Source organism: Notechis scutatus, chromosome 3 (genome assembly GCF_049901735.1).
Source record: "Notechis scutatus isolate UNSWTSFEM ecotype Mainland chromosome 3, rNotScu1.2, whole genome shotgun sequence".
Lineage (NCBI taxonomy): Eukaryota > Metazoa > Chordata > Lepidosauria > Squamata > Elapidae > Notechis > Notechis scutatus.
The window spans coordinates 195769560-195794368 of record NC_142011.1 but is presented as its reverse complement, the minus strand read 5'-3'; the positions used below and the strand labels follow the sequence as shown (position 1 = coordinate 195794368).

Sequence of the window (24809 nt, the reverse complement as noted above, 5' to 3'; positions counted from 1 at the left end):
GAACTCTGAAGCTGGCCTGACTGAGGCCATTTTGGAGGCTTCAGTGTTGCCACAATGGTGCTGAGGAATAGGGAGGGGGGAACAGAGATAGCTGGGATCTTGTAGCCAAAACAAAATAGTTTCCCTTGAGAACCAAGGACATTCCCACAAGTGGCTGAAAAGAGGAGGAGTGAAGTTTCCTAGCAACAGGAGAGCACCTCGATTGGACCATGTGACTGATTGTTTGGGAAAGGGAGAAAACTTTTACTTTTAATTAGGTGAAACCATGGGAATATTTAGAGTCGGTTTTTACCAGTTTGGGCCAATATGATATGCCTAATAAACCTGTTATTTGAGGAACCTGCTTGCATTGGAGTTCTGCTTGCTATGGGCATATTTATTTTTTATTTTATTTATTTATTTGATTTGCCAATTGTTTACAAGATAATAAGTATACATAGTTGTGAATACATGAAATGGGTACATATAAGAAAAATAAAAGAAGAATAAGAGAAACAATAGGACAGGGACGGTAGGCACATTGGTGCGCTTATGCACGCCCCCCTACAGACCTCTTAGGAAAGGGGTGAGGTCAATAGTAGACAGTCTAAGGTTAAAGTTTTTGGGGTTTGGGGAAGAAACTACAGAGTCGGGTAGAGTATTCCAGATATTGCTGAAGTTGTATTTCCTGCAATCAAGTTTGGTGCGGTTAACTTTGAGTTTGTATCTATTGTGTGCTCTTGTGTTGTTATGGTTGAAGCTGAAGTATTCATTGACAGGTAGGACATTGCAATGTATGATTTTATATATTACTTGGAACCCTGACACATGCCTTATGACAGATTATGCTTTCAGTTAAGACTAAGTCTTTTTATTTTATTTTATTTATTATTTTATTTTATATTTTATTTTATTATTTTATTTTTTATTCTTTCATTTCATTTTTTCATTATTTTATTTTACACACACACACACACACATACCAGAGGTGGTATTCAGGAGGTTCTGACCAGTTCTGGAGAACTGGTAGCGGAACTTTTCAGTAGCTCGGAGAACTGGCAAATACCACCTCTGATTGGCCTTTCCTCCCCCATCTATTCTCTGCCTCCCGAGTCCCAGCTGATCAGCTGGGTCTTCTTTGGTTGCCCTGCATAGGAGGATGAAGCTGGAAAGCAGGTTAGTGGGGTGGGGAGGGAATGGGATTTTGCAGTAACCTTCCCCCTGGAGTGGGGAGGGAATGAAGATTTTGTAATATCCTTCCCCTGCCACACCCACCAAGCCATACTACGCTCACCAAGCTATGTCCACAGAACCGGTAGGAAAATTTTTTGAATCCCACCACTGATACATACATACATACATACATACATACATACATACATACATACATACATACATACATAATCCAAGACATCACTATAACTAGCCTATGTGGAACTGAATCCACAGCAAATTAGTGGATCGCAATTTTTGTAACATTGAACCTGGGATGATGCAGAAAGAAAGAAATTAAGGGGAGAAAAAAGACTGAAGCTTGAAAACAGTCCAAGGGACTTGGATTTATCATGCATGAAATGCTTTCCACCTTTTGAACCTTGATGGAAGTTTTTTGTTGTCGGTTTGTTTACGCACCGTGAGTTCTCCAGCTTTGCTGAAAGGCCACCAGCCTCTGATCCGCTTCTGCTGAAATATGGAAATTTTGTTCTCCTCAGTTTCCGTTTCTGTGCTTAAGGCACAACGCTTGGCAGATTTGGCTGCTCGAGGAAAGCCATTCAAGTTCATTTCAAGAGAGCCTGTGGACCACAGAATAAAATTCTACATTAATCAAACACTTAATGGGCCATATAAACTTTCCAAGATCAACCGTCTCAGCTCTTGGCTAAGCTCCAAGTATTTCAGGTGAGTATAACCTACTTAACTTTTCTATCGTTGTTATAGTGATTAGAGAAGGAAAAGCCAGAGGAGTTTAGAGAAATCAACTGCAAACTAAGTTAGCATCACCTTCGCCATCCATGGAGAACGTCCCAAGTTGAGATAAGATTCAGATTTCTACTGGAAACCCGGGAAAGCCACTACCACCTGATATGAACACAACAAGGATGGATAAGCACCCCATTAAAAGGCGGCAGCCTATTTTGCATCGCAGTTCAGTCAAGTTGCATGTTTTGCTATCCATCCATTGTGTAGCAATCTGGATCGTATGCACTGAAGAACTTTTCTAGATTGTTGGTTTTTTTTTTTTTAAACTGAACTTCTTCACTGTTTACAAAAATTAACCATTATTTGGCATCTTTGGCTCAGGAATAAAACAAAAATTAAAAAAAAAAGACTTTCCTTTGAGCATAATCATGTTCACATTTTGGAGAGGGAAGTTAGATGGTTTGAGAGAGGAGTATAAGAGTCCATTTATGCCAAAATGGAAAATCCATTCCTCAATAAAGGTGAAGGATTCAGACACAACCTGTCTCTCATTTTTTTATGCATCAGTTTCCCAGGAAAATCAAAACCACCAGGAAGGTCACACTTAATGACCCACCTAAGAGAAGGATTTAGGAGCAACGACTCTTAACAACTCTCTGCCTACTCACCAGAGAAGCCTATTCAGATTTGTTGACAAATGAAACCACCCTGGAACCACCCTGAGAATGTCCACCCTGGAGGACATATATGGGCTCCCCCAAATCCACAATATTCTGTAAACTGCTTAGAGTGGGCTATAAAGCATTGTGAAGCTGTGTATAAGTCTAACTTCAATTGCTACTGCTTAGAGACAGGAACATTTTCGACAACACACAGAAAGAAAGTGAGAGCAAAGGTTCCTTCCAGTTATTGAGCAAAGGAAAAATGGTTGGTAGGTGAAAGTGATGGAGCTTTGAAGAGGATATGGGGTTTCATGAGAAAAATCCCACTCCTGGATATCACCCAGATCCTTGAGGAATCTGGAGAGTAGGAGACATGTAACTGTTGTGCCCATTCAGTACCCCAGCCCTTCTTACCCAGAAAGTCATCAGAAGACAGCCGTTCAAAGTCCCACACTTGGAGGACCAATACTGGAGGCATTTTGCGTTCTGTCTTTTCCAAGGAAAATATGTTCTCCCTCTTGCAAACAACCATCTGTTTTTCGGGTGGGAGATAGTGGAATGGAAACACAAAGCGCCAGTTGAAATTCCCTTCTCCTGTCAAGGAGTTGTAATGGACATCTGTCTCCTGTCTATCCTCTTCAAGGCCTTTCAACCATCTGTGATGCGTATAGGGAGAATAAAAAAAGTGAAATGGGAATTTGCGATCCACAAAGTATTTTAGGATGCTTGATAGGATAAAAGCTGACATGAACACATGACATTTGTTTTTTAAGCTGTCTCGTAGTTTTCTATCAGCTTCCAAGGACAATTCAAAATGCTGTTTTTGATCATAGAAGTCCTACTTGACTTGGTCAGATTCTGATCAAGTTAAGACTTCTTTGAAGGCTTAAATTTGTACCTTGGGGATGCTCCCAGCAACCAGTTGATCAGTGGTGGGATTCAAATATTTTTACTGCCAGTTCTGTGGGCGTGGCAGGGGAAGGATACTGTAAAATCTCCAGTCAGAGGTGGTATTTGCCCATTCTCCGAACTACTCAAAATTTCCGCTCTCAGTTCTCTAGAACTGGTCAGAACCTGCTGAATACCACCTCTGCAGTTGATGATTTCCATGTTGGCTTTGACAAGTTTAAGATATGTGAACTTCAACTCCCACAACTCCCTTAACTCCTACTAGGGAGACTGTTAACAAGAGTTTATTGGAATTGAGCAGACAATACATTCCAATAAATAAACAAACAGCCAAATACTTTACAAACATTTTGTGCCCAATACACAGAAGAGATCTTACAAATACCAGATTCAGTGACACCTTCAGCTCTTCTGGAAGGTCAATTGTCTATCCCCATGGCCATATTTCTTAACATTGTCTGTGGCCATTTTACCATTTTAAAAACATAAACTGATGATAAACTGGGATTGAGAAAGTCCTGGAATCCTCAAAGGGCTACCAGATTTTATAATCATTTAAAGCAACTTTTAATTGTGCTTTTTAATGGGCATGTGTTCGCTTTGTTGACTTAGCTTTGTAATTTCAGGAATAAACATTTTTAAAACTCCAGAAAGAAAGCAATGGAAAAAACACTCCCATAGATTTGCAAAAGAAAAAAAAAACAAATGTGTCTGGATAGAGGTATGCAAAATTCAAAGGAAGCTGTCTTTTAACTTGTTTATAAATGTTGGGTAATAGAAGTATACAAAAGTGCAAGCTGATTAAATTATCTGCAACTGCAACTAAATTCTGAGACTACATATGAATTCTCTATTATTTTTGAATTTAAGTCCTAATTGTTATCAGTTCTATGCCTTCTGAATTCTAAGTGGAAACTGAATTTCTAAAGAGCCATTGCTATAAAACACCTCATTGTCATGCAACAAAATGCCATATTTCCAGTAAACCTGGCAGGGACTCCAGATTGATGAATGGCTTTGATCAGAAATTAATTTTCCCGGTGTTAAATAATTGACGTGATCTGCAAGCCATGTATACCAAAAGGGTACAAGTAGACGTACCCTTTTACATAGATATCACTTGATTTTTGTCCTGTGAAGATATTTTCATCCTCCAGAATGACATCTTCAGTATTCCAGATTATTACTCTTAGTTCGTAACTGAGGAGGAAAGAGAGAAAATAAATTGAGAAAAGTCACATGTTAATAGAATACAAAGTCACTCAGGAAGAATGTTAATTTATAATCCCTCACTCTGGTCATATGGTTGATCAGAATTCTGATAATTCTGACGATTGGTTAAAAGGTTCTTCTGTTGAAATGACAGAGATGAAGTTCAGGCCTTCACAGGCCATTGGGGTTCTGGAAAGTTCCATAAGAAACACCTATTATCATATGTGGTGGACATGTCTGAAAAAAAGAAAATATTGGACGAAAATACACACATGGTTGGAAAAGACGACTAAGCAGCATATAGATTTGAAACCAGAAATATTTGTTTAGGTATAATACCAGAAAGCTATGACAAAGGGACTATATATTTAATATTATATGTATTGACTGCAGTGAAAATTGTATTTGCTCAATATTGGAAAAATGAGAACACCTCCCTCAGATGAAAATATAATTCGGAAAATATTGGATTGTGCAGAGATGGATAGATTGATATTGAAAATAAAAGATAGATACAGAGTATTACTTAACGTGGAATAGATTTTATCAATAGTTAGAGATAAGAGGTAGAAATTAGATAAAGTCAGAGCATTGTTATGTTCAAGTTAAACATGAATGTTTACTTATATATAAATAAAAAAACTTGACTTAAAAAAATCATCCCACCTCATAATTAATAAATTATTTTCACAAGCTCCTCTCAAAACTTTGTAAATGAAGTCTGAATTTTCTTTGGATATTATGTATGTCTGATTCCTATTCATCACATGCCTCAATTTGTCAATTTGATAATGGTGCTTCTTGTTATTTGAAATTATGTTAAATAAGCATTGCCAAATTTCTTCAGGTTACAGGACCTAAACAGATATGTTTGCCTATTTATAATGGCAAAGACAGGGCAGATATACAAATAAGCAAAGTTCTTTTCAGAAAGCCTTAACTCTAACTTAAGAAGTAGCAAATTGGTTACAATAATTCTGGAGACAACACAATAAAAAAAATACAGCTAAAGACAGATGATTAACAGGTTAACAAATAGTTTCCTCCTAGTGTAAAAACAAACTTTGAAATAGGAATCACTGATCATGATGCAGAAAAAAAAAATGTTGATCTCGGAAGCATTTTTATCAAGTTAAAAACCTGCAATGATTATTTTACTACAAAGAAAGCAGGATCTCCTCTTAATGCAGGAGTTCTTCAAGCAATTCTGCCAGACAAAACAATGTAAGTTTAGGACAGCAAGAGCAAATGAGGGATAGAAAATGGGAGACATTTTTAAAACGAAAAGGACATTCAGATCCCTGTAAAAAAAACAACCCTGGAATTTCCTGCTGGTTAAGGGGCTAATCTTGTCTGCTCTTTAAAATTGCAAAGGTCAATTTTGTCCTTCAACAGGAGAGCAAATCTCAGGATTTGGAAGCAAAAAGGAAAATCCTCCAAAATAGTAATGGCAAACTCTTTTCATATTGTGTCACAAAAACTAGATGAATGTGCTACTGTAATTGCAGGGAGGGGGGCAGCTTGAGGGAGTCTTTATTTTTCCCTAATAGGAAATGCTGCCTTATGAAAGATGCAGGACATCAGCAAATGTATATTTGAGGACAAAGAAGAAATGCATGTCATCAATTACCCTTTGGGCTTTCTGGGTGAAATATCAACAGGAGGGCCAGGAAGAGGCATATCTTTAGGAAATATATCCACCCACATCTGCACACGACCCTTGAGAGGAGAAAACACAACACAGAGAATAAGATTCTAAACTGGTCAAGAGATAAAATTATTACAGATTATTAGAGTTGGAAGGGACCTTGTAGGTCATCCAGTCCAACCTCCACCCCCCCCAAGCAAGAGACCCTACACCATTTCTGACAGATGGCAGTCCAGTCTCTTCTTGAAAGCCTTCACAACTTCTGAAGGCAAGCTGCTCTTTTTTTTAACAGATTAACAGAGTTGGAAAGAACCTTGGAGGTCTTCTAGTCCAACCCTCCACCCAAGCAGGAGACCCTACACCATTTCTGACAAATGGCCATCCACTCAAATAATTCAGTTCATCTTTTAGTCTTATGAAAAGAAGGACTAGGGGGGACATACCCTACTCTACTCTATTCTATTTTCATCTTCTTTCACCTCCCCACAAGGACCTGGGAAGGAAATGCCTTTGTACACCCTCTCTGTAGGAATCTCAAGGTTTATGGCCCAGTTTTTTCCCAAACTCCATCACTCTGCTAAACAAATAATTCCCTCAACACTGTCCAACTATTTACAAAGTCTGCACTACTATTACTATTAATCCTCCCATCCTTCCTTTTACCCATCCCCTCCCATTTGTGACTGTATGACTGTAACTTTGTCACTTGTATCCTTACGATTTATATTGACTGTTTCCTGGTATGATTTGATTGCTCATTTGTGCCCTATGACTATTATTAAGTGTTGTACCTTATGATTCTTGACTCTTGAATGTATCTTTTCTTTTATGTCCACTGAGAGCATTTGCACCAAGACAAATTTCTTGTGTGTCCCATCACACTTGGCCAATAAAGAAGTCTATCCATCTATCTAAATCTATGGCACTTCCCTTATTTCACAAGTCTCTTGATCTGATTTCAAAAGCAGTCTTGCAGGTGATTGAGTGCAACCTGTGGTAAGAGCTTTCTGCTTCCTTGTGATCTATTGCTTCAGACAGCGAGAAGAGGGATCCAGAAAGAGAATAGAAGAAAGAAAGGGAGACTTGACAGAGGAAGGAGAAAAAAAGATGTCAGAAAGAAGACTAATAGTCTTCATAAAGAGTCTCTTTCTCTTCCTGCTTCAGCCTACCATCATTAATGCATGATTCTGACAGCTACCTCTGAAAGAATGAAGGGGTTGATTGAGAAAAGTTTGCTCAGTCTTCCTCTAGTGCAGGGGATTCCAACCTTGGCAACTTTAAGACTTGTGGACTTCAACTCCTCTGGGAGTTGAAGATCCCTGCTCTAGTACATATTATTCTCATCAAATCATGGAAGCACCGTTCAGATTCCAACTCTGTAACACTTTTAACTAACATAAAAGAAAATTGAGGTGCTGGATTCTTGTGTTTTCTGAGCTCAAAACGTCTTTCCTGCAGACATTTTTCTTTTCTTGGTTTTGGGTTGTATCTTACAAATGATATGAAGATGGAGTGTATCTCTGTGTATCTGTTGATGGCTAATTTGTCAGAATTCCAAATTCCCGAGAATAGCCTACCATTTTTGGATTTGGATTGACCTTAAATGTTAAGCATTTCCCAGTTGTAATGGTGATTTAATTTGTCTAGGTGTTGAGAGATTAAGGATTATTCATTATTTCTTCTGACTGCCAGGTAACATTCATGGATACGTTCTGCAAATCGTCTGTTCATCTGATAACAAAACATCTGCAGGAAAATAACCAACCTCAGAAAACACCAAGAACCTAACAGATCAACCCTGAGTTACATACAGTACACTCTCTACTATTGAAAGTTAGGATAGAATTAATATAACAAGATTATTTGCCATCTATCTGAGATGCAGCCAAATTTACCTGTTCCATGCCAGGCTTATCTTTGTGATAGAGAGGCCTTGTCTCGATGTGGTCAGGCACCAACTTACATCCAACCTCTGGAATTTCATTCCAAGAACGCAAAACTTTCAAAGCAAGGTGTTCATATGATTCCACTGGCTCCTCTGAACAAGGAAGGACAGCATGAAAATGAACAGATAGGGCTGAGTTAGAAGACTAATGTACTGATTAAAATAATTGCATCAATTAACAAAGTGGGTAATTACAATCTCTTACAATGAAGAAAATCTCAACTGGTGGCAGCCTGGAATCTAAGCAGAGTTTGACCTTCTGAAGATGCAGAACTCCGGGACTTTAGGAAGTAGAGAACATCTCAGAAGATGTAAGTTTAGGGCTGTTTGGAAACTGAAGCAGTATTTGCTGTGTGAGCAAGAAGACAGCAAGGAGCCTGGGTGTGACTTAACTCAACTGTTCTGTACTAAAGCTGCTTGGTGCTGTGAAACTGAAACTCCTCTCCTGTTTGTGTTTTGCATTTGAAACATTTCTTTTCAGGTGGGGAGGGGGAGTAGAACTCCTTAGCATCAGAGCGTGTTAATAATAATATACAAAATACTAATGCTCTGATGGTCATTTCGAAAAATCCTTTCTTAGTGAGCATCTAGAAGCCAAGAGGAACATACATGCCAAATTTCAAGTTTGTAGTCTTTACGGTTCTGGAGATTTTGTGATGATGCGTGAGTGGTATTTCACTTTTATATATATAGATAAACAGTTATTAATGAAAGTAATAATGCAACACCCGATATTATTCCACTTGAGGTATATATACTCTGAGTATTGTTGATATTGGTAATCATTCAAGTTTGTGATATCATGAGCAACTCAAATACAACAAACATCTCTCCTGAAGATATCATTGAAATAACCAGAGATGGCCATGGGTACAAATACAATGATGGCTCTGTGACCCCAAGATTTTGTAGAGTTGTATGCAAAAATGAGTCCAGAAAACGCATATTCATTCATACAATAAATGCCATTGCAAAAACCAATCCCAACCACAAAAAGTTCGCTCAAGACCAGACTTATCCATACTGCAAAGAATCCTCTTCCGTGAACTCCACGCAGAACTCAAAAACCGTCTAGACAATGGAGAAAAGGATCTATACATTGACTACAGAGCTGATTGCATCAAAAGAAAGTCACACAACCCACAACTCCGCATCCAACCCCACCCCATCCAATCCCCATCCAACATCACTCAAAACTAGGCATGCACGCCCCTAACTACCTCTATTCCAACCACAACTGGCCTTAAATGCAAGCTACTCAATGCAAGAAGCCTTGTAAATAAAATACCTGAATTTCTCCTCTTACTAAATACGGCTAAATTCGACATTATATTTGTCTGTGAAACATGGCTCAACGCATCTCTTCCTGACTCCATTACCACAGTAAGAGACTATCATGTTTACTGATCAGATTGTGAAATCCGTAGAGGAGGTGGTGTTGCTATCTTCTATAAAAAGTCCCTACATCTAAAAAACATCCAAGTTACCCAGGAGCTTGCTCTTCCTGAGACCATCGTCTGTGAACTGTCCTTAAATATCACATTTCGGTTCTTACTATGTTACAGAGCCTCTGATTATGACATTGAACATGCAAACAAGCTAAATGCACTACTAACATGGGCAGCATCCTGCCCACGCGCTTTTATCTTTCTTGGTGACTTCAATCTACCTCATATTAACTGGACCCTTAATGAATGTACAACTGAACCCACACATGCAAACTTCTACAATGCTGTAACAAATCTGGGACTAGAACAACTAGTAACCAACAACACTAGACTTAACAACTGCCTCGATCTCATCTTCTGCAATAGTTTGAATTCAATTTATGGAATACAAATTAAAGAACCCTTTTCCAACAGTGACCACAACATGATTGACTTTTGTCTCAACATACGTCCACACAAAAATCATCACAACGACAGAATCCCCAATTATAACTTCAAAAAAGGCAACTATGACCTTATAAACAACGATCTCTCATCCTTTGATTGGCAATTTCTATTCTCTGGATGCAATACTGTAGAAGACCATTACAACATATTTTTACTTGAAGTCAAAAGAGTCATTGAACTATGTGTACCATTAACAACTCCCAAAACCAGAAAAAACAAATTACCCAAAACAATAAGGAAGCTTCAATCCAAAAAGAAATCACTTTGGCAGAAAAACAAATCTGGTCACGTCGCCAACTTCAAAAGCCGATACAAAAAATTATGTCACCAGATAAAAACTGAATGCACCAATTATCACATTAAACAAGAAGAAAACCTTCTACGCACCAGTTCCACCCGCGTTTTCTACAATTTTGTAAAGAACAAACTAAAAGACTCAAGGTCCATCCTACCCCTGAAAGGACCTAATGGTAAAGACTGCAACGACGACACTATTAAAGCCAACCTCTTTAACACATTATTTGGCTCAGTATTTGTAAACAGCAATGGATCATGCCCAGTATTTCCTAGTCAAACCACAGACAACTACAATGATCGATTTTATTGATTTTAAAGAAGACAATGTTGAAAAAACACTACACAATCTAAAACCATCTGTATCTATTGGATAGGACGGAATATGTGCTACTTCTTAAAAAAGCTACCCACTGCCATAGCTGAACCTCCAAGCATAATCTTTGAAAAATCTTTCAGGACCAGCTCCTTGCCAAAACTATGGTCACAAGCCACAGTCATCCCCATCTTCAAAAAGGGAGACCCCAGCCTTGTTGAAAATTACAGACCAATCTCCTTATGCTGCATCACCTGTAAAGTCATGGAATCAATTATTAATCAAACCATCATCCTCCACTTAGAAACAAACAACCTACTCTCAATAAACAATTTAGTTTTAGGAAAAAACTATCATGTAATCTGCAACTCTTACACTGCAAAAACATATGGACTACACAACTTGATCAGGGCAAAGCAATAGATGCAATCTACATAGACTTCTGTAAAGCCTTTGATTCAGTGGTACACGACAAACTACTCCTAAAACTAAAATCTTACAGTATCTCTGGAAAACTGAATAACTGAATAGAAGCATTCCTGTCAAACAGACAACAAATGGTCAAAATTGGGAGTGTCTTATCAAATTCTGTACCTGTCAACAGTGGTGTCCCCCAAGGCAGTGTTCTAGGACCAACTCTTTTCATACTCTACATAAATGACCTCTGTGATCATATCAAGAGCAACTGTGTTCTCTTCGCTGATGATGTAAAGCTATTCAACACCACAGACAATACTGCTATCCTTCAAAAAGACCTTGACTATGTATCAGAATGGTCAAACAAATGGCAATTTCAAATCTCAATAAATAAATGCTTTGTCCTACATATTGGCAAAAAAAAAATCAGAAAATAAAATACAGGCTGAATAGTCAAGACCTTGTTGATGATCCAAACTCTGTCAAGGTTCTTGGAGTACTCATCTCAAATGACCTAAGTGCTAGAACCCACTGTAACTACATAGCCAAAAAGGCATTAAGAGTTGTTAACCTAATCTTATGTAGCTTTTTCTCTGGTAATATCACACTACTAACTAGAGCATACAAAACATTTGCTAGACCAATACTCGAATACAGCTCATCAGTCTGGAACCCGCATTACGTATCTGATATTAACACAGTTGAGAAAGTCCAGAAATATTTCACAAGAAGAGTTCTCCACTCATCTACTCGTTGCAGAATACCTTATGCCACCAGACTCGAAATTCTAGACCTAGAAAACCTAGAACTACACCGCCTTCGGTCCGATCTAAGTATAGTATATAAAATCATACATTGCAATGTCCTACCTGTCAATGAATACTTCAGCTTCAACCATAACAACACAAGAGCAAACAATAGATACAAATTCAAGGTTAATCGCGCCAAACTTGATTGCAGGAAATATGACTTCAGCAACAGAGTGGTCAATGTCTGGAACACTCTATCTGACTCTGTGTTTTTTTCCCCAAACCCCCAAAACTTTAACCTTAAGACTGTCTACCATTGACCTCACTCACCCCTTTCCCAAGAGGTCTGTAGGGGGCGTGCATAAGTGCACCAACGTGCCTACCTTCCCTGTCCTATTGTTTCTTTTATATATTTTTTATTTTTCTTATGTGTATCCATGTATTCAGAACTATGTTTTTACTTATACCTATTATCTGGTAAGCCAGTGGTCCCCAACCTTTTTTGTACCAGGGACCAGTTTCAAGCACAAACACTTTTTCAAGGACCCGGCGGGGGGGGGAGAAGAATCCGAGTTTGGTGGTTTGCTTGCAGACGTTTCATTACCTGACTAGGTAACATCTGATGTTGTTACCTAGTCGGGTAATAAAACATCTGCCAGCAAACCACCAAGTTCAGGGAGCGCCTCGGCCCTGCCTCCCTCAGCCCCATCCCTCAGGTGTCTCCCTCCCTCCCTCAGGTGTCTGCCTCGTTCCTCTCTCAGTCGCTCTCTCGCTGCTCCACCAGCCCAGGAAGAAACTGCTTCAAAGAGCGGGGGTGGCTTTTCCTGTCGTCGCAGCGCCTCCGAAGCGCCCGTTTACCCCCACCCCCACCGCGCCCGCCCGCGTGCGGTTCAATCCACAGTGCTCCATTCTGCCTGCCTGCCTGCCTTCTTCGTTTCGGAGCAGCTTCGGCTGATAAAAAGAGGCGAATAGTTATTATTCTCAGTCGAAACTGCTCCGAAACGAAGGCAGGCAGGCAGGCAGGCAGAACGGAGCACTGAATTGCGGCGCGCGGTGGGGTGGGGGTAAAACGCGGCGCTTCGGAGGCGCTGCGGCGACAGGAAAAGCCACCCCCGGCTTCTTTGAAGCAGTTTCTTCCTGGGCTGCTGGAGGAGCGAGAGAGCGACTGAGAGAGGAACGAGGCGGAGGAAACCGAAGCCGCTGAGCCAGAGAGCAGGACAGGCTTTGGTTGCTTCCTCCCTCCCCTTCTCTCATTTGTGTCCTTGATCCCGATCCCAGCAGCATTCACCGAAGGCGAAGAAAGCCGCCATTTTTTAAAAAAATTTCTTTGCGGCCCGGTACAGAGTGCTCCACGGACCGGTACCGGTCCGCGGCCCGGTGGATGAGGACCCCTGTTGTAAGCAATTGACAAATAAAAATAAATAAAATAAATAAATAGTTACCATTTTCATCCTCCTGAAAGACAGTCTGTCCTGTAAAGATCTTGTTCCCTATTTGTATCTTCCCTGGTTGCATGATCGGCTTATCCAGTTTGTTATCTTTGCATAACTTGCTCAAGATTTCAGTTGGCTTGAGGGCATCTCTCCAAGCATTGTATCCTTCACTAAAAATTCAAGGAGAGGAGAGGATTTTCGAGAGGGAGGAATGAGAGAAGGAAGCTCATTTCAAACCGTGGGTCAAAATTGGCTTTGCCAAACTGTACAAAGCTTTTATAAATATCTACACCGCAGCAAACTCAAATTTTCCCTAGAACAGGGGTGTCAAACTCAAGGTCCAGGGGCCAGATCTGGCCCACAGGTTACTTAGATCTGGCCCACAGAGCCACTCTGGAAACAGCAAAGGATTGGCCTGCGGTGCTTCTGCCAGCAAAAATGGGCTCCCAAGTTCAGTTTTCGGCTGCTACGGCCTCCTGCAACCACCTGCCAGTGAAAACGGAGCTCAGGCCACCACCAGCGCTCCCAACAGGAGTGATGTCAAGCTGGCCATGGCCACCTGACCACGGCCACCTGTGCCCCCTGAGGTCAAACACAACCCTGATGTGGCCCTCAATGAAATCGAGTTTGACACTCCGGTCTAGAAGTTTTAGAACCTGCATAATTTCCTTATCCATCAGTTTCTTATAGGCTGAATATTCTGGAGGGATCTTACATTTCATATTGGCTTTGTAATCCACACGTAGCTCTGTGTCTGCTGTAGAAACGGTTTTCTAGATCAATTTTAGTTCCTCCGATGAGGTCATCTGAACCAATCAAATCATAGTCATAGATCAGGACCGAAAGCAAGGATTCTTTAGGGAAAGTTGCCTGAATTTCAAATGATCTAAAGCAAAAAGTGGGGGTGGGGGGAGAATAATTTCAAATTCAGCTGTGATTAGACTGCAGTCCTAGGCATACTTAATTAAGAACAAAGCTCACTAAAAACATGAGAGGTTGTTAGTGATGTAGAGTGCAATGGATTTTGCCCTAATCAAGTTACCATATTAGCTAACCATGTTAGGTCTTATGAAGAACTATATTGGGTATGGTTTTTCCAAGTGATCCTATAGAAAGGAAAAGAAGTGTGTTTAGTGGAGGGTAATGGACATTCGGATGGGAAGAATATCCTGGAAATCAGCCTCTAGACAAGATGGAGAAAAAAGTATTGGAGTTCATTCAAAGTTTCCATTTATAATGGACTTCATTTATGTTAGTTCAATTTTTCTTGGAAAATCCCAGCTGGTATCACCATGAAATGATGATTAATCAGCAACAGAAAGAGACAAAGACAGTAGCATTCAAGGCAAATATAAGAAAGAGGTAGAAGGATTAATTCACAAAGGTCTCTTCAGTGTGGTTTATGCCATTTGCTCTTTCAGTGTTCTCTCTTCCAAGGTTTAATGAGGCTGCAGAAAATTTAGGAACAAATTAAGCAAAGTAATGAGATGAGAATTAACAGGTGGAAATCTTCAAGCTTAGTCATATCAGTTGGCAAAGTAATTATAAACATATATGTTTTCAGCACAAACAGAAATAAAATCTCTGAATTATTTTTATGGAGAGATTCATGCAGTTTTCTTCTTCTGACATTTTTTTTAAACTTCCCAGTCTAGGCTTCAGTCTTGGGATCCCCCAGTGATTTTCCATCCAAAGAGCTGGCCTGATCCCTGTACCAAATGTAGGCCACCTTAACCAGCTGCTAGTTTGACTATACATAGTTTAATACCATGCAGAAGCCTGCACTTATGGATGGAACTCTGCAAATAAAGGGAATTATGTTTATGGAAATGCTTGGATCCTGTCCCCAGAGTTAAACCATCTTGGGAAGAATGTGTGATTATGGAATTCAAGGAAATACAACCCCACCCACTTTGGTGGCTACCATATTGGAGAAGACTCCAGAGACCAAAGAACATTGACAATATTTACAATGCTGTCTTAGACTATGGTCTCATAACATCCATTTTCCTTCTTTGGACTCTTTTCCAAAGTGTTTGTTAATGTAAACATTTCTTGTGAGGCCTGGCTCTTATTAATCAAGGTTGTTTGGAATTGATTCAGGTAGGGTCACACCCTTCCTGGAGAATTATTACCTCTCACCCTCTAAATTGAACTTATCAAGTTGCAAAAAGATTATGAAGCCTGGCAGCAGGCATTCAACATTTACTTTAGGAGATTTAACATGGAAACACTCTAACCCTTATTTCCTTGCCAAAAATTACTGAAAATGTGATTGAATCATGTAACCCAGGGGTCCCCAACCACCGGTCCGCGGACCGGTACCGGTCCATGGAACAAATCCTACCGGGCCGCTGGTTTGCTGGGCGCCGCCATCTTGTTTTGATGAAAAAATGCTTCCGGTGAGCTCACCGGAAGCACTTTTTCATCAAAACAAGATGGCGGCGCCCAGCTGATGCCGGTACCGGGCCGTGGCGCCCAGCTGATGCCGGTACCGGGCCGCGGCATAAAAAAGGTTGGGGACCACTGATGTAACCCATCTCTCCAAATTCCTGATCTCATGCCTCTTAACTTTTAGTAAATTTCCAAGGTAGGTAAAATGAGGATCCAGATTGTTGGGGAAAATATGCTGATTCTGTAAACTGCTTAGAAAGGGCTGTAAGGCACTGTGAAGTGGTATATAAGTCTATGTGCTAAAATGCTATTGCTATTTTACAGTGTTTCTATGCGTGTAAAATCTTTTGTGTATCAATAAAGTCAGGTAACTATTATCATTGGAGCATATTAAAACCACACAAGAGATGGATAATCTCTTGTCTCAGAATGCATTTATTCAACTGCAACCACGAGTTCTGCTGTTGCTGTTGTACAAGTATTTATTCTTTTTCTAACTCAGGGATCCCCAGTCCCTGGGCTGTGGACCAGCACTGGTCCACAGCCTGCCAAGAACTGGACTGCATAAGCAAGTGAAGCCTCATCCATGCATGCAGAGAAACTAGGCAGCATGCAAAACCATGCTCCTTTGGTCCACAGAAAAGCTGCCCTCCTCAGAACTGGTCCCTTGCATTCAAAAGGTTGGGGGCTGCTGCTCTAACAACCTACTAGAAGGCCAAAGTAATCTCTAGTCTAGACCAAACTATGAATTCTGCAAATGTGTTGTACGCATGGCGTACTTTCTAATGTAGAAAGTTGTGTAGGTAAAACTCCAGTACAACTATTTTCATTACAGAAGAGAGACTTTAAACTTAAGGGATATTGTTATGAGAATATATCACTTTAGACTTGAGAGATAGTCAAATGATTTGTGGTTATGCGATTGTGTCAAAATCATCACCAAAGTAGACAGCAATTAACACATACACTCAAAAGGGTGGGACTTGTATTGTAACACATCCAACATTTTGCTAACTATGACTCTCTCCAGATAACTATGGATTAGACAGTATACATAGTTTTGAGACCCAAGATTTGCAAACCGTGACATTTCAATATTTAATAAAGGCAACTCAAGGGAAGAAAAATGTCGGAGTAACTCATTAATTGTGAAACACTATGCACATTTCATGAACTCACCGACCAAAGATGGGGTTTAGTTGTTTTGGAATGTATTTGTCTCGGTCCTTAATTTCTGTTTCCCCCAATCTCAGCACAATATAAGGATCAGATTTACCATCAGGGTCAGCAGGACTAAGATTAAAGGCCTGCAAAAAATTGGAAGAAAATATTATTTAATCAGTGCTTTTCTGTGCATTAAAGCTGGTTTTCAAAGACAAACCTTGGGAAGGGGATTGAAGTTGAAGACATCCAAGGTCCCTTCTAGCCCTAGGATTCTATGATTCTGTGAACCAAGGTGGGTTCTGAGGGCACCAATCATACAAGGGCAACAAAACAGGAACACAGCTGCCTGCCCTTCCTTTTACTCTTCCTCACCTGCAAACACTGTCTCTATTGATTTGGCTGCACACAAACAGACTACTGTATTGTTGTGTACATAAATACTGTTAACTAGGGCATACAAAACCTTTGCCAGACCAATTCTCGAATACAGCTCGTCCACCTGGAACCTGCACTGTATATCAGACATTAACACAACTGAGCGGGTTCAGAAGTATTTCTCAAGAAAAATATTCCACTCCTCCACTCACAATAGAATTCCCTATGTCTCCAGGCTCGCAATTCTGGGCCTAGACAATCTGGAACTGCACTGCCTGTGGTCCGATCTAAGTGTAGTACACAAAATTGTCTGCTATAACATCTTGCCTATCAACGACTTCTTCAGCTTCAACCACAATAATGCACGGGCAGACAACCGATACAAACTCAAGGTAAACCGCTCCAAACTCAATTGCAGAAAATACAACTTCAGCAACAGAGTGGTCAATGCCTGGAACGCCCTACCCGACTCCGTTGTTACAGCCTCAACCCCTGACAGCTTCAGCCTCAAACTGTCTACTGTGGACCTCACCCCATTCCCAAGAGGTCCGTAAAAGGGGCGTGCATAAGCGCACCAGCGTGCCTAACGTCCCTGTCTTACTCTCCCCATTTATCCGTATTTACTTCCCTCATTCTTGTTTATGTTCATACTTATACTTGTTATCTTTTACATGTTTGACAAACAAATAAATAAATAATAAATACATACATATATAAACAAACCTGTTAAACCACATCTCTTTTTTCAGGTTATGCTGCATCTGTGAAGTGCAGAAGTGCAAACTCAGAAAAAGTTGTGGAGTTTAAAGAGTGACTGATGGATCCTTCAGATTTGAACTCCTCCCAACTCTACCATTTATACAAGATTTCCAGTGTTGCCCCATTAAGTAAGAGGAAAATGCTCTAATTTAAAATAAAAATGAGATTAAATTTGCCTTTCCCAAATATTTTCCCATTATAAGAGAAGCTTCTGTTTTCCTATTGGTTCTCAAGGGGTTGAGGATTATTTTCAAGGTGCTATTGTGGAATATTTTCTGAGCAAGAGCTGGCAGAAGAGGTGTGTATGATATTCTTGAACCATCTCTCCATCAGACTAAAGCACTATTTCCCAACCTTGGCAACTTTAAGATGGGCAGACTTCAACTCCCAGAATTCCTCATCCAGCATGTATTAGGTGCAGAAGATCAGATCCATACATGAAGATCAATTAAATTGATTTATTCCTAATCATGTCTAGGCACTGAAACCTACTCAACTAACAGCACCTGCTTGGAGTTAGATAAAGATCAATGGAATTCAAAGGAAGTTGCACTCAGTTCACTTGTGGCTACACACGGATTCTAGGCTGATCCCTCTTTTAATTCCACCCCCAAGATCTGCCATTCCTCCTACAAGTAGATGTGCAAGTTATTTGCTCTTTATATGTCTTTATATCTACATAATCTTGGAACTCTTTCTTGCATTGGAACCATGGAATCTTTTTTTAACTTAAACGAAGTTTTTGACAGGAGTTTAAGGGATACTTACGGCCACAATGTATATTCTGATTAGAACATTCACTGATTGATTTGGGGGTAAGCCTTGCACAATTCTCAGAGAATCTCCATCACCTGAGGAACAGTCTTCAGGAGCTTTGTATATGCAGAAACAGCCCTTCAGTAAATATATACAACACAGCTAAATTACTCATGTCAAATAAACTTAGGAAATGCAGTCAAAAAACCCCCAATCATTTTGGAAATTATCCCCCCCCCCATTGTTCAGAACAATGGTGTATTTCATAAAATAGTATGTCTTAAACCTTAATGTATTGTAAAGCTGAACTAAATTAGAGTCCAAATAGGAGAAAGAAGGAAGGAAGGAAGGAAGGAAGGAAGGAAGGAAGGAAGGAAGGAAGGAAGGAAGGAAGGAAGGAAGGAAGGAAGGAAGGAAGGAAGGAAGGAAGGAAGGAAATCAAGACCACTCTGTCAAAACTGTGTCAAAAATTGGAAAACTTTCAGCATATTTTATTTAAGCTTATCTACTTTGTGAACAATCTCTGGCAGCCTTAACACTCCCCAAATTATTCAATCACTTATATATAGCTTACCCACTTTTGTTCTGAAAATTATCTTCATTTGTCAATCAGTGAAAAGCTACAAAATATTTGACCTTGTTTTTGCTGCAGCATTTTTAGTAGTTTGATTGATCAATATGCCCCTCTATCCACTTCTTAATGTAAAACATGTAAAACATTCTTAACATGTAAAAGTTGGTCAGTGTTTCTCAACCTCCGCAATCCAGCAAGAGGTGTGGACTTCAACTCCCAGAATTCCCCAGCCAGCAAAGATCATTGAGGAACAGAGCTAACTTGATTCTGAGGAAAAACAGGGCTGCCAAGTTATGAAGATAAAGTCATCTATGTTTGTACACTCAGAAGATTGAAGCAGTACACAGCCTAATGAATAACATGAATTTTTCTACAACACCGATCCTTGACATATCACACATATATTTTGACCATCTTGATTGAACCATACCTTAAATTTCCCAACAATCCTGTCTTCAAAATCAGTATGATCCTCCTCAGTAATTTTGCCTCGAAGGAGTTCAAATGTTTTTACCCAGTCTTCAAAATTGTTGAACTCACTCTCCAAATCACCATCGTAGACCTTAAGAGGAAAAAAAAAAGGACCAAAATTTGCTATTCAGGAAGAAAAGGACAAGTCTTTTCGTTTCTGTATTACTATGTCTTACTCTCATGTATTATACTTTATTTCCATTTATGTTTTTGCTATATTCTTACTATATTTTAGGAATAAATTGCTTTTTCTACTCTCTTTTATATTTCCTATGTGCCTTGCCTAGAGAGTCTAAACCAGTGGTTCCCAAACTTTTTCAGCCCACTGTCCCCTTGGTGCTACAAACGTATCCTCAATGGCCCCCACCTAGGGGTGGATTCAAATTTCTGTGGGCGTGGCCTAATTTGAGGATGTGGTTTGCTGGTCATGTGGACTGGGTGGGCATGGCTTGCTGGTCATGTGACTGGGTGGGCATGGTTTGGTAGTCACCAAATACAAGTGGAAAACCAAATACTCCTCACTTAATGGCCGGTTGCTTAGCAAGTGTTCTAATTTATGACTTGCCTCCCCAGAAATACTCAACCTGTTTTTGGAGTTTTGATAGCCATGCACACACACACACACATACACACACACACACACACACACACACACATTTCTAACCTTGCTGGAGCAGGTCATTGGAGTAGAATAGATATCTCATTATATTTCTCCTCCCTCCCCCCCCTCTTTATTTCTTTTTCTTTCTGTCCCTTCCTTCCATTCCCCACCTTTCTTTGTCTGCCCCATTTTCTTTCTGTCCCTTTTCCTTCTCTCTTCTTCCTTCTCTCTTTTTTTCTCTCTCTCTCTTTCCTCTCTCTTTCCCTCTCTTAGGCTCACCCCATTGACTTCGTGCACCGCTCCGTTCAGACTTGCTTGTGCAGGTACCTCCGGTGCAAGGGGCTCAAGGGGGTGAACCTGCAGGGCCTCACCCCAAATGCGGCTGGGGCGGGATGTTTGAAAAGGAGAGCAAAGCCACTCTGGTTTGCTCTCCATTCCCAACGTGTTCGGGGAGAGGCCCTGCAGGCTTACCCCATTGAGCCCCTTGCACCGGAGCGTGCAAGTCAATGGGGTGATCCTGCGAGGCCTCGCCTCGAACGCGGCGGTGGCAGGATTTTTTCTCACCCCTGAATTGTACCCTGCGAGGGGCCCACCCCCAGCACCCTCCCTTGCCTCTTAGCACCCCCCTGCCGGCCCCCTTGTCTCTTAGCACCTCCTAAGGCATCCCACCGCCCTCCATGGGGTGGTACCACCCACTTTGGGAACCACTGGTCTAAACTATGCTATATAGGTAATCCTCGACTTATGACTACAATTGAGCCCAAAATTTCTGTTGCTAAGTGAGACATTTGTTAAATGAGTTTTGGCCCTTTTTACAGCCTTTCTTGCCACAGTTGTTAAGTGAATCACTGCAGTTGTTAGATTAGTAACACAGTTGTTAAATGAATCTGGCTTCCCTATTGACTTTGCTTGTCAGATGGTCACAAAAGGTAATCACATGACCCCAAACACTACAACCGTCATAAATGTGAGTCAGTTGCCAAGCACTTGAATTTTGATCACATGATCAGGGAGATGCTGCAACAGTCATAAGTGCGAAAAATGTGTGAAATAAGTCACTTTCTTCAGTGCTGTTGTAACTTAATACGGTCACGAAACGAACTGTTGAAAGTCGAGGATTACCTATAAATCATAAACTTATCAAATAAAACAAATCAACACCTTTCAGTTTAGCACAGCCCTATATTAAGCAAATTGCATGATGTTTCCTGTCAGTTGTATTAAACAAGTTTCTATGTCCAGAAATTTGAAACAATCACTGACACAAAATAAGATGCAGTGGTGGTATTCTACCAGTTTGGCCCGGTTCTGCCAAGCCGGTAGCAGTGATGAGCAGTGGAGACCAAACTGGTTCTCTCCACCGCTCTGTTGTTGGGCCCACCCACCCACCCGGGCTCCCATACTCCCATACTCACTTTTATCCTCTGGATTTGAACCGCAGCTGCTTTGTGCGGCACAGAATAGTGCCGCGCGGCAGCTGCTGAAGCAACCAGGATCGTGCAGGCTTGCAGGAGGTGAGTTAGAACGCCTCTGCACCTGTGCAAACGCCTCTGTGCCTGCGCAAAGTGCACATTTGGTGCACGCACATATGCCAAGTGTGTGCACGTGCGCCAAGCATGCCCACCAAGCCACACCCACCGAACCGGTGGTAAAAATATTTTAATCCCACCACTGATAAGATGTATACTCTTGTTTTCATAATTGAGATCTTTTTTTGATCCAGAAGATCTCCTCTTATGTGCCTTATTTTATTCAGAGGAGTTGTCAGGCATGGAAGATCAGGTCCACATGTGAAAGTCCAATTAAACTCATTTATTGCTAAAACATCTATGCACAGGAATGTTCTCAACTAACTTGGAGCTAGATAAGGGTGAAGGAAATTCAAGGGAGGTTGGGCTTAATCTGCTTGTGACTACATAGGGATTCTAGGTGATCTCTCTTTTAATTCCTCCCCCAGATGCTACGACTCCTTCTCCTACAGGAGTACAGAATTATAGCTGGTTTCATTTCACACTGAATACGAACTGTCCTGCATTCCTCAAACACTTGTACTAGTCTTCCAAACTGGGATTTCAGTTTTCCAAATGAAAGCAATATGAAATATTCTCAGACCTGAAGAATCATAATTAACTTTACCTCCATAGTGGCTAGCATGGGAGACGCCTCTTTCACTTTGGCTTTCAGCAATTTCTCTTTCTTCTTTTTATCTGGCTCCTCTTCAGCGCTAACGCTTACAGAGTTTGTCGTACCTTTTGCTATAAAAATGAAAATACAGTTATTATAATTGTAATGGCTCTGACAAAAATAGAAGTGCTAGGTATGGGCTGTACAAATCCAGACCAAAGTCCAGTTAGATGGCAACTAAAAGTTTCAAGATTTCTGCACCAAGAATGAAAGGCTACCATCACTGAATTGTACCTAAAGTACAATTGAAGCTGGCAACCCAACCAGATAAGTAACTGTAAGCATCCTGGCTGAGGAATTCTGGGAACTGAAACCCACACGTCTTAAAGTTGCCACGTTTGGAGATCCTTGCTATAAAGCTCTGCTACTAATACCAAAAAAACTGCTTCAGTTTTGCTTCTGTTCAGGCCCACCCATGCTGTACATGTCCATCTTTCCACAGGCATAGCCTTCACACTCTTCACACCACACTCCTTCGTTTTTCACACTTCTTTTTGATTGAAATAGCTCTTCATAAATAACCCCTCGATTTTAAGTCCGGCAAAACACTTCAAATTCCTTCACACCAGCATTCAGATATTCCAAGCCAACGTTTGATGCATTGGGCCATATTTTCTATGAAGGCCCGTTCTGTCTTCATCAAGACAACAGGGGGAACAATGGTACATGGTGTCAGTATTTCCGGCTAGACCAAACAGGAAATGTGACCAGATAAGCTAATTGTACTTTATTTTTTTTATTTTTTTAAAACAAGTTTTATTGATTTTTAAAAAACACACAAATCATCATTAACCATTACATGCTTAAACCTTTTTCCATTATAAATTTAACAAGTCAGATAAAACCTTATTTTATACACTATAATTCTGTTTTAAACCATTTCCATATAAACATACAAAAACCTCTTATCCAATTTCTCTTTACTTCTCTTTACTCTTATTCAATTTCATTATTATTATTTCATCTATTTCTTTCTGACTTAGTTACCATTATTCTCATTCTATATTTCTGCAAGGTTTTATTAATTCTCCCCCCCAAAAAAACATATACACACAACACACAAAACATAAAAAAAATCTTTTGGAAAGTAACTTAGCCCCAGGTATCTCTCTCTTCATGGACTTCGGTTATATTCATGCTCATCTTACATGTCATTATTTATTTTATTTACCATTCTGAATCTTCTATATTAACTTCTCCACACATTTCACTCTTCTTAATTCTATCTTAATTAATCATCTTAATTTGAGTCATTATATTTGTATCTTTTGTCCATTCTTTATTGTCCCTTTATCTCGTTCCTTATAAAAAAAAAAAAAAGAGTTTCTCCTGAAATCACTAATCAGAGTATGATGCCTTTCTATCTCCCCCTAAATTAATCAAATTAACATTTAAAATAACACCCAATACCCAATCCGATTCTATCTAAATAGTACATCCAAAATAATTAAATACATAGTTAAACAATAGATCTAAATATTGCATCTTATAACATTCCCATTGCCTTGTCCAAAAAACAAATACTATAATAAAAATTTTATAATAACATCAATACCATAATCTTATTAAACTCTTTAATTAAAACTCAATATTCTAAGCCTACCCTCATATTATTAAATTTTAAAACCAATCATTATTAAACATTTCAACATTTTAATCTCTTATCAACTCTTAAACCATTTAAGTTTTCTATTTCTAATACAATGCTACAATATCATCTTATGTACCTTGCAAAATCTTTTTTGAAAAAATTATACTTTACCCTTTATCCCTAAAAAAGATTCCTTTTTTCCCATCTAGTTTCAAAACTTTGTAGCTTTTCTCCACCTTTTCCCTTCCTTTCTTCTCCCAACAAACCTTTCTACCCCCCCCTTCTTCTAGCCTCTGCCTTACTGGCTTCCCTTCTCTGTCGTGTTCCTTTTCCCTTTTGTTTTCTATCATTATATTGATTTTGCACCTTATTTTTCCCTTTCTCAAGTGTTTTTTTAAATCTTAAGTCCTTTATTTCTCTTCCTTTCCTCTTCCTTCTTTCTTGGTCGAATTCTGAGATTCATTAAAAATGGCTTCCTCTCCTTCTTCTTCTTCTGCTGTCTTCATCTGTTGTAATGTTTGTTGATAGTTAATAAGCGCCATTTCTAAAAAAAAGGAAGGC

At 39.9% G+C, this 24809-nt stretch overlaps 1 protein-coding gene across 2 annotated transcripts in view; it reads right to left on the bottom strand.

The window, feature by feature from the left end:
* Positions 1–24809, bottom strand: part of FER1L6 (fer-1 like family member 6) — a 105581-nt gene that overhangs the window by 9196 nt on the left and 71576 nt on the right. For both annotated transcript variants that reach the window (XM_087962165.1, XM_087962166.1), the window contains exons 29-39: positions 22610–22728; positions 19832–19963; positions 18840–18965; positions 16953–17080; positions 14095–14265; positions 13389–13549; positions 8226–8368; positions 6313–6401; positions 4572–4670; positions 2976–3217; positions 1612–1772 (exon numbers count right to left, since the gene is read on the bottom strand). In XM_087962165.1, the coding sequence (XP_087818291.1) occupies positions 1612–1772; positions 2976–3217; positions 4572–4670; positions 6313–6401; positions 8226–8368; positions 13389–13549; positions 14095–14265; positions 16953–17080; positions 18840–18965; positions 19832–19963; positions 22610–22728 (1571 nt within the window). The remainder of the gene's footprint in view (positions 1–1611; positions 1773–2975; positions 3218–4571; positions 4671–6312; positions 6402–8225; positions 8369–13388; positions 13550–14094; positions 14266–16952; positions 17081–18839; positions 18966–19831; positions 19964–22609; positions 22729–24809) is intronic.